Source organism: Falco cherrug, chromosome 1 (assembly GCF_023634085.1).
Source record: "Falco cherrug isolate bFalChe1 chromosome 1, bFalChe1.pri, whole genome shotgun sequence".
In the NCBI taxonomy this organism is placed as follows: domain Eukaryota; kingdom Metazoa; phylum Chordata; class Aves; order Falconiformes; family Falconidae; genus Falco; species Falco cherrug.
The window spans coordinates 112528215-112541894 of record NC_073697.1 but is presented as its reverse complement, the minus strand read 5'-3'; the positions used below and the strand labels follow the sequence as shown (position 1 = coordinate 112541894).

Sequence of the window (13680 nt, the reverse complement as noted above, 5' to 3'; positions counted from 1 at the left end):
TTTGCTGCTGACTGCACTTTTACCCTCTTGCATAAAAACACCCTTCCCGCTGTTCATTCCACTGCTGCAGATGTACCACAAGTGTTGAGTGTTGCTAAACCCACATCAGACACTGATTTTGTTGCAGGAATAATGTGACAGCTATACTAAGATACTGCAACATGAACGATGAACTCAGAATAAAAGTAATGATTGTCGGAAGCATGTCTGCATTAAACACAAGTCTCAGCTTTTATATCTTCAAGTTACTGTGTCCAGAGCTGTTAGAGTAACAGCTCATAACCCAGGGCTTTCATCTGTTGTCATCATTGTCAGCATGAAGTTTACACTAAAGCAGTTAATTTTCGAGGGGTTTTTTTATGTGATTCTTTTAGTAAAACATAATAGAGTTGCCTTGTCCTGCAGCGAATGTGCAAAGCTTCTCAGAAAAGTGTATGCACTTGGGTATAGACCTGTCTGGTTTCATCCTTCTCTTGTACTCCCTCAGCCTCCTCCCACCTTTGGTGGAGCTGAACTTAGGCCACAGCAGTTCTTGTAAGGATTTCCAGACTCACCTGCTCTGCATGTTTCCTGTTAATACCATGCTTAGAAAACAGTTTCTTTACTTGTCCTTGTTCCAAGTTAATTGTTGGCGCTCTTTTCTTTTTTTTTTTCCCCTCCCCCTCTCAGTATGCCAGTGCTTAAAGCATTATAATTGGTGTCTACACTTTGACACTTAATTCTTCAAGCAAATACCTGCATCGGTCCCATTTCATTGTACGCAGAGTAAGCCAGCTGAGCCTTTCATTCTTCCTGGCAGTGAGACAGAGTCCTCCCAACATTGATTTGTACGTTATGTACTTTTACTGATCTTTTGTGAGCCGAGATGAGTGGAATTGTAGGTACCTGAATGCACATGAATCTTCTCTAGTAGCAAGCATGAGCCGCTGCCATTGCAGCAGAACCCTGTAGGCTCAGGTACGAGCCTTCCTCACCCCGCCGTTCCCCTGTTCGGAAGCAGTCGTTGATTTTTGGCTTGAAGAAGCCCCTGGACTGGACAGACTGTCATCCTCCCAGAGAATGCAAAAGTCAGAAGAGACTCGAGTCAGACTTTTTGCTCAGTCTTCTCAAAGCTGAGCCAGGAAGGGCTTTGTGGCCTGGGAGACTTAGTGTTCTCAGCGGGTACGGATGCTCTGAGGATGCAGGGGAGCCCTTCATCTGCCGTGTGAACGTTTACGTGTGCCGTTTCCCACATTAAATAAAACTCCCGCTCCTGTTTGAAGAGCTGACTGGGTGAGGTCAGTGAGCAGTTGGTACCCCTGTTCTCACATTGTAGGAAAGCAGCATAGATTGGAACAGATCAGCCAGTGCCCATAGTCCAAAGTATTTTGTCTTTTATTGCTGGAGACAGTTTAACGGTGAATTCAAGCTGCAACTTTAAGGGGGGGGGGGAAAAAGATTTGAACGAGTCCTGTTGAAATGTGCCAAGCTGTGTGTAGGGTGAGTGCCTAGGTCTGTGTTAGCAGGCGTCGTGCTTCAGCATGTGGAGGTGGTTTATGTGGTCGGAGTCCAGGCTCTTGTGGAACACAGGGTCATGCATCTGATCCTGAAAAAAATATTTTTGATACTACAGCACTGCAATGAAATAACTGTATTTAGATTTGTCATTGGAGAGGCAGAAACATCATCGACGGCAAGGCTGTGTTACACTGGGGCCTGGCTGGGTAGAGCTGATTTTCTCACAGCAGCTGGCACGGGGCTGCCTTTTAGCTGCGTGACCAAAGCCGTGCTGCACAGCGTTGGCGCGGGGCAGGGCCTGCTCTGATCCTCGCTCAGCCCCGCTGGGAGGAGGCAGGGTGGGCAGTGGGTGGGGTGGGCGCAGCCCACGGGTTAGTCCGCAACGGCGTGCCGCTCGGTGACTGAGAGGGATGCTGGCGGTCAGCCGTCCTGCACCCAGGACCTGGCTGGGCACGGGGCTGCTGAGCGATTGCGATTGCATCACTTATTTTGTTTTGCTTTTTCTTCCACAAATCCCTCACTTACCTAGACTTTTTATTTTAATCAGGATGCCCAAATTTTCTTGCTTTTACTCTTCCTTTCCTCTCCCTCTGTCCCGCTGGGGTGGAGGGGGATGACCAGCGGTTACATGGTGCTGACCTGCCTGTTGGGGTTAAGCTACCACAAGTAATTAATTCTTTTTACAAGTACATTGTGACTGCTTTCCCAGGCAGGCGGCATCACTGCTGGCTGGTGTTGCCAAGCGCTGTTTGGAATGAACTGCCCCTTGTCAGCATGGCAGAATTCCGCAGGGCTTTGGACCACGATGTCCTTCTTTGTCCGGACTGCTGACACCTGTGCAGGCGGGTCCCCTGCAGCTCTGCCAGGCCCCTCGCTCCAGCCCTGCTGTCCCTCGCCCTCCCCAGGGTCAGGGGGAGCTGGAGCCGCGCTTGGGCCCAGCACTGCCAGAGGACACCCATTGGGGGCCGCCCTTAGAGTTGGGGGATGGCCAAGGCAGGGGCGTTAACCGTGGTCCTTGTGTTTCCCCAGGGATCGACAAGGAGAACGTAGAGCTTTCGCCCACCGCCGGACACTCCAACAGTGGGAGGATGCGCCACGGCTCCGCGAGCCAAGTGCAAAAGCAGCGCAGCGCTGGCAGTTTCAAACGTCACAGCATCAAAAAGATTGTGTGATTACTTCTTTCTAATTTTTTTTCTTTATTTTCTTTTCTTTTGGAAACTGACTGACACATGTGGGCCCTCACAAAGGGCCATCCACCGGTTGTGATGCTGCACTTGATTTCAAAGTTCCCATCCTGTCAGCCGTGTTGCCAGATGATCAACTCTTGAAACATTGCCTGAATTTTAATGCCTTCTGTTCTTGATGTAAGCCGGTGTTTCAGAACTGCCCATATAGATCCTGACGGACTTTGTAGCCGGAGGAGGTGTGGAGTTCTGTAACACTGCAGAACCGTATCGTGTCCAAATACGAAAGCCATTTCTCATACAGTTCTGCCGTGCTTCTGTTATCTGCCTTGTTTCTTCTCTAAAGGAAAGTGTTCATCCTTACTCCTGTTTGCACACTTTTCAAGGTAGTGGCTTTATGAGCCAGGGGAAGTTGCTATAATCCTGGTTTTAGTTCAAACATGTAAGATTTTTAGCTGTGGACTTTTTTTTACCATACTTCAAAGAAACTTACAATAGCCGCAGTACAATGAGCTTAACCAGAGCAGTACATTAGATTAAATTCCTAGTAATTAGCAATAAATGTGAGAGGACAAGGAGGCTGCACGAGTCTCTTCATTCCCCAGACCATAGCTTCACATACCTGGACTGTGTACGGACCAGACTGGACAAACTGGCTTTTTTCCAAAGCGAGTTTTTTTTTGTTGGGTTGTTTTGGGTTGGGGTTTTTTTTTTTTTTTTGGCTGTACTTTAACTGCACTAAAAAAGGTTGTATGGTGGAAAGAAAATCATTGAGAACTGACTGTTGTGCTGTCATTGTAGCAGTGTTGAAAATCTATCGCTTCTTTCTTCCATTTAGCATAAACTTTAGTTTTGCCCTTCCCAACAATACGCACCTTTGAGAAATTCCTGGCAGAGAACCAGTGGGGTCTGGAGGGGGAAATGGAACGCGTTAACGTCCAGCTCTGGGCGACTGTGCTCACAAAGCTGCTTTCGTGCTGCCCAAGCAGTGATACAAAAACAGCAATGTCTGCTGAAGGTACATGAATGTAACAATAACTGACACTGTCAAATCCAGGTTAGGTGTGAATGTTTGCAGTGCAATTCCTGGGATCAGTACAGACATCTGCAGTCCAACCCGTCCTGCAGAACGTTTGAGGGGTTCTAGATCGTGAGGGTCCGTACGTGGGGGTTACACAAAACTGAAGTTGCTGTCACTGTGAAAGACTTGTCAGCTACAGTCGTATGTCGGCGATGGACGACTGTGATAACGTGCTGCTATGTTGATGACGCGTGAAGGCGCAGCGCTGGGTGCTGCGCGGGCTGAAAGCGTGCAGAGCGCTTGGCCGCGGAGGCGAGCGGAGGTTCTGGTGGAAGGGCCTGTCGTTGGGTGCTCGTTGGAGGGCTGCGGCTATCTCCTGCTGAGGAACAGCCACGCTTCCCAGTTTCAGGTCCCTGTTGTATGTTAGAAATTAACAATCCATAAGTGGCTTTAAGGAAAAGCAAGTATATCCACTATATAAAATAAAATCCTCTAGTGCAATTTTGTTAGTGGCTTTCAGTAAATCAAACTCCACAGCTAAATTACTAGAGAATGGTACAGTTAAGTGTTTGGATTTTATTGATATAGCACATAACTCACATGTATCCACACAGTAACTATGTAACATTTATGTAAATAAAAATATCTTTATTGTATTGATTCATAAAATAACAATTTAATTTCTTTTAATTTGTTTACAGTCCTGGAAAGACTATGAACACTGACTTAATATGCAAGTAGTTTTGTCAAAACTAAAGGAAAACTTAGAATTAGCAGTCTTGAAATAGACACGTTAGAAAATGGGAAGAATTGTGCAATTAACCAAATTTTTTTATTCTTGGCTATGTAGGAGCTGCAGTGAAGTGTGGTTACTGAACTGATACACAACTATGAACGGGATTGTGAGGCTAGAACTGAGTTTAGGAATAGAGCAGTGACTCATGCCATGTCCTAAGCTGCTCCTCATGTAAAACTCTGGGAGTTGTCGATTTAAAAACCGTTCTCATCTCATATGTTGAATTGCGAAGAGCCACCCTCAGCATTGCTGCCAGTCTGTGCTTGGTTGTGCTGAACTGAGCTAATTTCAGCCTTTTCCTTTTTGTTGAAGACAATGAAAGGTAGAGGCCTGAAGGATTTGTAGGTAGGAGGAAAAAGAATCTCTTGTAAAGGTAATTTGCCATTAGAGAAACATAATTTTCAGTTGTTTCTCCTACGAGCAGATTTTCTTTCAACAGAAACAGTAATTCCAGATGAACCACCAAATCAGTTTTGTTTGGACTGGGTGCATTTGAGAGCAACTCTTTTTCAGTATTTTGCATTGTCTGTATTTAAAAGGCGTCCCTAAATTAGAATTAATGCATTCTTTGAAATACATATAATGTGAAATCAAAACAGACAGTGACTAACGTTACCTTTCATGTGAGAACTAGAACTACTCCAGGCTCTCAGTCCCAGCTGAAAAAGACAGTATCTTCATAAAGTCAACAAAATTTAATTTATTCTGTTTCCTGGAAGGAGGGGGAGTCTTTCGGTGTGTTCACTGCATGGTTCAGTGAGGACCTGAACTTCCTTAGAGCAGGGGTGTCAAACACGTCGGGTAACGGGGGCCGACACTGGGCGTGATGGCAGTCGATGGGCACAGATGGGCGCCCCGATACACAGGGACGTTGTCTCCCACCGTCAGTCACTGGGAAGCTTCTGCTTAGATCGTGGGGGGAAACCATGGCCTTTAAAGATTAAACTCCTATTAGTAATTAGTTGTTCAGTGCCTTACTGTCACATTCAGCACTTGGCCTGCTCCCTGTAACAGCTGCTGCTGTTATTTTGCCTTTTGGTTTTCTTTGTTACTTGCTCTTCCTGTTGTGGATACTCTCTGTGCTGCTCCGTTCCATTCCTGTGAGCGCCGCGCTCGGCGCCCACTCCAGCCATCTTGCGTGCTCTCCTCACCCGTTACTCCATTTGTGCTCTGCGGGATCAGCAGGTAGCTGCTGGTGGTGATGTGGCCTCGAAACCTGATCTAATGAGCAGGAGACAGATCTAAGAGTTCCCACCTTTGAGTCGCTGCTTCAGGCAGCCCGCAGACTACCGGGCAGCCGCTGCTGCGTGGGCTACTCAAGTCACTTCTTGAAGGCTGGTTCTGCAGCCGTGGAGTCTGTGCACTCCAGAAAGAAAACTCAGATTCAGAAAAAATCCAATTTTAACATGTGGACCATTAACTACATCACAGGGACTGTATGTTTGACACCCCTGTTTTAGAACACGTTATCCATTACACACTAACTACAGTTAAGTACTGTAAAGATGATTAACGTTTTATGTTCGTATTTTCCCTGACTTAAAGATAATTCAGTAGTATTTGAATAGTGCATAACCTACCTGTTAATTATGCCAATGTTTCTGCTTTAATGTGCATGAGGTTTCCAAGAACAGGAAACATTTCAAATAAGTATTGTGGACTGAGCACCTGGGAGCGTTCCAGTGCTCTATTCCTAACTGGGTTGTAGGTTTTAGGGCTTTTTCTGTTTCATTTAAGGTTCATTTTTTTCAAATGTAATGAAGCACGTCTTATTGTTATGCAACAAATTTACCACAGAAAGTCACTTCTAGTGTTGGTCCCACAATTTTTTTTTTAATGCAGTATATTCACCTGTAAATAGTTTTTGTGTAAAATTTGACAGAAAAGTATATTTACTACACTGTAAATACATGTGACAATATATTGTATTATTTTGCTTTTTTTGTAAAGCAGTTAGTTGCTGTATATGTATAACATAAAAATTTGATTATTCTAGTGTTAGTAACTGTTAACTACTACTACTCCTTCCTGCTGTTGCGTTATGTCATTTAAAAAAATGCTGTGTACTATAAACTTACACTGTGTATGGTATCTTACTGTTTCCATTCGGGCCTCGACTTTGAAAATGTTTCCTTGATCCACAATCCTGTTCATATTGTAAGCAAGTGTGCGACAGCTGGCAAGAGCCCGGCCGATCCAAACACAGTGGTAACTGTAGGTAAAAATGGTAGAAACCTGGTTTCGGATAATTATTGTTCACCCCATTTTCCCCTCATGTATGTACTTTCCCTTTTTTTTTTTTTTTTTAAGTAAAATGTAAATTCAACCTGCTTGAAGTTGTTTGAAGGTCATTCACTTGTGCTGCGGGACGACGTTGGTGTGCTCTGAAATCCTTTTTCTTGTGACAGCGAGGTTGGGACAGGTTCTTTGGGCTGGACCAAGGGCCCCATTGCAGCACGCATTGGATCAGCCCTAGTCCCAGACCTGGAAACCCACTTTCTCTGGGGAAAATCAGATTCCAGTCGAGATCCAGTGTCTCGGATTTGTCTTTCCAGAGCACGCTGCTTCTATGTGTGTGTGATCCTGCACAGTTCTAAATAATGGCAAAACTGATTGCCTGTGGATAACTGAGGACAGAATGAAGCCCATTGTCATAAATTCCATGTCACTTCAATAAGATTATCATAATTGAATAATAAATCAGAGTATTTCTTTTTAAAATGTAAATTTAATATTTTAATAAAACAGCTGCTTGGTCTTTAAAGAACATTTCAGTATAATTTGTCTATTTGAGCTTTTCTAGCTTGGAAGCTTGAAGTTTCAACTGTCACGCAACTTTTATGACAAATGATTAACCAAATCTATTTTTCTTTTAGGGGAATATATTACTTTCCTATTAAAAATGTATAAGTACTTATATTCTGGCTTTGTGAACCGTAAAAGGATGTAAAAACACATTAAAGCGTGACTGCATTGACTTCTTCTGAGACATCTTATTGTTCCTGCATACTGACCATACCCCAAGGCCTGCTCAGTTGAAAATGGACGGACAGTGGAGCAGGCACGTGGGCCAGGTGCGTCGTTGCAGTGCTCCTGCTGTCTGCAGGGAGGGCATGAAGGGACGAGCAGCAGTTTCTGAATCGTTAAATTTTGGGAGCACTTTTTCTGTACTCCAGAGGAAATGTTCATTAATCTTAAATCTGAAATAGCAGCACTGACGAGAGCAGGGAGCCATGCAGATTTTTCCTGAAAAACACGTACTAAATCACTGCTGCTAAAAACACTTTTCAAGTCCCCTTTTGGATCTCCCTGCTATTTGAGATCACAAAATACACTGTAGCCACAGTGAGGGAGTGAAAGGAGAAAATTTTATTTTGGTTACACCTTTACACAGTTGGAAAAACTATATTTAGGGAAAAAATTGCACCCTTGGAGCAAGCAGTTCTTTCTTAGGAAATTGCTTCAACATCCCTGCCCAGCTGATGCTGCTAAAATATTTTACAAAGGAAAAAAAAAAAGTAAAAATTCAGAACTTTTTTTATGTATAAATTCTGTTGTAGAGTTAAGTAGGGCAAAATTGTAGAAATGGGAAGAGAAAGGAAGCTGTTATTTGCAGGCAGTAAGACTGACCCATGATGTGAGTGGCTAATTACTCAATATTAAGCTGTCTCCCTGACTGGCATAAATATTTCCAAGTACCTCTGACTTGGAATAACAAGCCTTCACAGATAGCTAGCCATCTGCTAGCTAGCCCAGAAGTTTCATACTGAACTGCTAATTTGCTAAGTAGGAGACTCTTAAGCACACTGAAAAACTGCAAAGAAACGTGCACAAACATTAAAATGAGAAGCTCTGTCCCAGCACTGGGGGGATGCTGCCACTACAGGAAACCACGGTGGGAATCTTGTGCAGAATCTGCCGCCTCTGACTGTCAACATCAGCGCTAGGACTGGCCTCGGCCCGGGCTGCTTCGCAGCTGGGAGCAGCTGGCTGAAGAAAATGCATCAGATGCTAAGGGAAATGGCTGTCCTGCCTGTCACAGCGAGCTGCTGTGAGGGTGGGGAGGCAGCAGCAGATCTTTGCTGGCGCTGGCTGCCCCTGGAATGGCTTGGAGCCATCAGGGAAGGTGACCAAACGCTGCCATGGGTTAACTGCTGTGACAGCGACAGAGTTCTCATGCATGAGACCAGGTGAAATCGGATCCCTCATGTCCTGCAGTAGGGAATGTTGCTGCAAGTTGGTCACTTCAGCCATTGTCAAATGCTTTGTATTTTTCCATCCTACCCCCAGACCCATCTATGTGGGAAAGGTGGACAAAGAACACATGAACCTAAGTAAATACGATGTGATTAGTCACCTGCTGTCACTGCACTAAAAACTAAAGCCAACCTCTTGTAGCTATGAAGAGTGCTGCTGACTGTTCCGTTTCAAAGCAACAATGGCCCTTTCCCACCACTGAAGTTCATGATTTATAGGTGTGAATCCTTTGTGCCTTGGAACATCGGTTTCTTCAGTTGACTGCTGCTATGTTTAACAAGCTCTCAAATAAAAAGAAATCCCAGAGTTGTGCGGGTGGAGGGTGTAGAATAACATCTCCCGTGATGTGACTTGTTAAAACAAGCACGGGTTTGTTCTTCAAAGCAGTAATGAAAAAGGCGGCTGATGACTGCATCTTTAGGGATATTCAAATGATAGCGCTATAAATAGCGATGAGTAACTATACGTTCAAGAAAATCCCACTGAACTATTAAATTGTATTTTCATTTTTTTCCCTCATAATGTATTTTCTGTCAGAAAAACTAAAAATACCTGCTCTGCTGCTTCTACCCCCAGTTAGTGTTCTTGGAGAACAAGGCCTGCCCAGGAGGTCTGGGTGCTCAGTAGAGCCCTCACGTGTCCCCTGAAGAAGTGACTGCCCAGACCTCCACGGCCTGTGAAGGTGCAGGTAAATGAACTGGACGGGTCCAGAAGAGGTGGAGCAGGGACGGGCCTGACTGGGAGTGAGTTTTCCAAGATCTAGTTCATCAACTCTGCTTCCTGGGGCTACTGACATTTAAGATAGAAGATGCCAGGCATGGGTGCCTCTGCCTCACCTGTTCTGGGCTCCATTCCCTTTGCCCTAATTTGCCTTCTGTGAGGTTCCTCCGCTTGCTGGCTGTGCTCCCTAGCTCCTTGCAGTATCAGCCATGGGGGGTTTTTTCCCCCTTTCTTGGTGATTCCCAGATGCCCCTCACCCCTCCTGGAGCCCACTCTGAGACTGCCGTTCTAATTTCCGAGGCCTGGGGTACATTTAGTATAGGATCAGGCAAGTAAAAGAGGAGGCTTTCACCTCTCCTCGAGGGTTAGCGCATGCAAAGAGGGTGCAATAAGTTCTGCGTAGTGTGAGAGAGACCCACCCAAGTGTCTATAAACAGGCATGACTGAACATGGGCCAGAGACAGCACAGAAACAGTGGCTCTGAGCCAAAGAGGCCAGTTCAGAGCAACGCAAAACATACAAAGGCTTGAAGGCCCCACAGTACAAACACGAATGAGGCCCCTGGGGTGGCTGAGGCAGCACAACAAGAAGGGAAGGAATTTCCCAAGGAATTGCCCAAACCAGTTAGCATCCATCATGCAGTAGGGATCAAAGAGCAAAGGCTGCCTCTGTGCTGCTGAATCCTGCTGTACGTTGAACTACTCACACGAAGAGATGCTCATGGGAAGGGGAGAAGCGGCCATCCACCAGCTCTGCGCACTCTGTCCTTCCGAAGGCTGCACTGCACCTTGTTCTCTAGGGCTGCTTCTCCTCTGCTCTCCCTCCAGCCAAGCCCATCCTTGATTTTAACTCCCGGTCTCACACGGTTCCTGAAAAAGGGAAAAATGGCTGCTACCCCCTCCATCCACTGCAGTGCAAACCCAGCCGCACTGCTGTGAGGCGGTACAGCAGAGGCGGGCACAGCTGTGTGAAGCGACCCAGTGCCCACCCTACCTGCTGCTGGGAGAGGAGAGCTCTGCCGTGGCTGCAGAGCAGGATACGAGGAGCACCACGATGCACCCCTTGCTGCTGACAAAGGCAAAAGAAGAGAGCAGCCGTTACAGACAGGCTGGCGCTGAGCGCAAGGCACCTCCCGTAGCACTCTAAGGACTGTCTCAAATACCCAGCAAAGCAATTCAGCACACACACCACTGTTGGCCCTTATGTTCCGGTTCTGTTTGAGATGTTAATGGCCATACCTGTAACTTACAACAAAGAAGAATAAATTGGCCTCAAGGATGCTGAGGCACCTTTCTTGTTCGCTTCTTGCTGGGAACTTTTGTTTGCTTTTTAAATAATCATGAAAATTGAACTAGCAGGCTAGAAAGCTGTTGCCCACTCATGAAAAATTCAGGCATGAACTGTTTCTGTGAGAACATGACTTGTCAGACACAGAAGTGGTTAATCGTTCTGTTAGCAATTTTTTGTTTTATTTGACATCAGTATAACTTTATTATTACTCACTAGAATATATTTTTCTTCTCGCTATAATGCTTATGGCCTTTGCTGTAAGAGCTCAGCTATGCACTGCACAGAGAGCAAGACACTGGTTTTGTCCCAGGACCTTAAAATCTTTATGGTCACCACGTGTGTCTGGCACAGGCTGTCTTTGTGACCTTGGACAAATCTCTTAACATCTTGTGGTCAGGCAACGTGAATGCCTGAATTGCCCAACTGTAACCTGCAACTGTAACTGTAACCTGAACTGCCCAAGGATGGCTGTCACTTGGCAGAATTCTTAACAAACTTCTGAGATCTTCAGATTAAAGACATTAAAAGGGCAGAGTCTTAACATTGTTGCATTTTTTCCACTTCATGTGTGGCACAATTTATAGTCTTTAAGCAGATATTTATTACTAATTTCTGATTGCTCTAAACAAAAAGATTGAGGCGAGTCGGGAACTTTTCACAGAAAAATACTTACACAAATTACTAATTTAGGAAGAACAATCCTGCCCAATAAGGATTCTGTGATTTTTCCAAGTTACTCATTTACACTCTCTAATGTACTAACTGCTTGCTGCACACATTTGTAAATAAACAACTGAACAGGTTCAACTCCAGCCGGCCTGGTTAGTTAAGCCAATAAAAGTACCCTGGTGTCCTGCTGTTAAGGTGTTTACAACAGAAGATTTACTGCATCATTACATCATGTAGAGCATGCTGTTTACAGCCACGCAAGCTCATAAGAGCAGAAGACGCTTTGCAGAATTAAAGACTGGAAAAAGGAAGTAGGCTAATTTTGGAGTAATCTATTACTTCTAGATGAAAAGGAAGACCAGGCTTTCACAGCTATAAGGAGACTGATGCTTTCCTAAACCACTGAGCTCCCACTGGTTACCACCAGGAAATTACTCTGGTTTGTAGTCTCACTTCTCCATTGCTCTGCTGTTCCCTGTCTGCCTCTTCTTGCCCCAAAGCACGATGAGCCATCTCTCCCTGGCCTATTTCTTCCCTCTGACTTTACCTCTGTGTTTCCAAAAGATGAAAAAGCAGCCTAAATTGTTCCATTGGGAAATCCTGAGCCATCTGTTACCACGAAGATGGGGCCAGTGACAAACCAAGAACAGTTTCCTCTTCATTGCACACAATGCAGAACCAAATCCTGAAAAACTGCAGGTACAGCAGTGTCCCAGGGGCCACCCCGGTGCCCAGGCACAGTAGGTGCCCTCTGATTTGTGGCAGAAGCGAATACAGCGCCAGGCTGCACAGGAAGGAGGAGCACCTGGCAAAAGCTGACTCCTGTGACTCTGCCTTTCCATGCAACTGTGCTGGGTTATGTGAAGAGAGGATTCACCACTGCCAAACTGCTCTTCCCACACAGACCCAGCTGGGAGGCCAAACTCCTCCCCTCCCTGGTGTTACAGTGTTAAGTGACACAGAAATTAACACTGGTCGCCCATAAAGGTCAGCACAGAACTTTTCCCAAAGCATGGCTGCTGCTCAGATTGCTCCAGCCACACCCCAGATCCTTTTCCTCTTTCACACCAGGCTGCTGTGCAAACTCCCAAGCTCCTTAGAGTAAGTACAACTATTTCCCACAGTCTCCTCCAAGTGACTTGCACAGAGCTGTCTTGAAAGCTACTGTCAAACAAGCCCCTATGCCCTGAAGAGCGCTCCAGCCCAGCAACAAGGAGCCATGCTTTTCTGCTGTGTATCCCCCCACCAAAGCCTCAGAGATTCCTTGGGACACAGAAATCATTTACACACTGTATTTTCTCGAAGGATGCAAAAAGCCATGGGGAAAAACTTTGCAAGTATTCAACAATAAAATGAAAACGAGAGTCTCCACTAATTCCAACCCTGTGCTACCTTGCTCAAACACTGGTTTTCATTCCTTATTCTGGTTTGGCCTCGGCAGACAGCACCTCCAGTCCCGCGCTGCTGCAGGTGCCTTCTTACTGTCTAGTTCCGTCATCAGCTAAGTGTTTGCAGCATTTGCCTGTAACTTTGTGTAAAGCACAGATTCACCACCCTTTTACTCGTTTGAACAGCATGGTGGAAGTCAGCAGTGTCTGGCTGTGTTAGGAGACAATCAAGTGCCTTGCCTCTGGGGCTGAGACGAGCCTGGTGATCACAGCAGAGAACAGGGCCGAGCAGTTGGCGCGATGAGGGTGCTGAGGCGCAGTCTTTCAGAACTACGAGAGGACGAGGAGCAAAGAGCCGTTCCGAGCCCTTTGAAGAGGCGAATCAGATACCCAAGGCCTGGCCGAAGCAGCAGGCACGGCAGGTCCTGCAGCGGGAACCCCTCCACGGCAGCAGCTGCTGGGCCGCTGGCATTGGCGCGGGCCGCTCCCCGCCTGGGCGTGAGGGACGCCACGGGAGCCGGCCCGGGCGCCATTACCGCCTGCGGGCCTGGGCAGCACCTCGCCTCTCCGCTCGCCTCACGCACAGAGGGACGCCTCTGCGCCGAGCCCCGCGAGCCCCGGGGGAGGGAGGGAAGCGGCGCGGCTCGGCCCGGCTCCCTCCCGGAGCGGCGGCAGCGATCGGGGCGGCAGCGATCGGGGCGGCCGGGCCGGACCGTGGCGGGAGGGGCCGCTCCGTGCCTCGCGCCGCTCCCCTCAGGCGCGCCGGGCCGTGCGCAGCCGCGGCGCGCGGGCGGGGCGGGGCGGGGCGGGCGGCGCTCTCTCGCGAGAGGGGCGGGGCAGACCGGGCGGGCGGGGCAG

At 46.9% G+C, this 13680-nt stretch overlaps 1 protein-coding gene and 1 long non-coding RNA gene across 4 annotated transcripts in view; one reads left to right on the top strand and one right to left on the bottom strand.

The window, feature by feature from the left end:
• Positions 1-7475, top strand: part of NF1 (neurofibromin 1) — a 103697-nt gene extending 96222 nt beyond the window's left edge. For all 3 annotated transcript variants that reach the window (XM_055721000.1, XM_055720990.1, XM_027806168.2), the window contains one exon: positions 2527-7475. In XM_055721000.1, coding sequence (XP_055576975.1) covers positions 2527-2669 — 143 coding nt within the window. In that variant the 3' untranslated portion in view covers positions 2670-7475. The remainder of the gene's footprint in view (positions 1-2526) is intronic.
• A 369-nt stretch (positions 7476-7844) lies between these two features.
• Positions 7845-13601, bottom strand: LOC106631229 (uncharacterized). The gene is made up of 3 exons (XR_003560243.2): positions 12827-13601; positions 10469-10540; positions 7845-10344 (listed from the first exon to the last, which is right to left on the bottom strand). It is a non-coding gene; the product is annotated as an uncharacterized LOC106631229 (long non-coding RNA).
• Between the last annotated feature and the right edge of the window lie 79 nt (positions 13602-13680).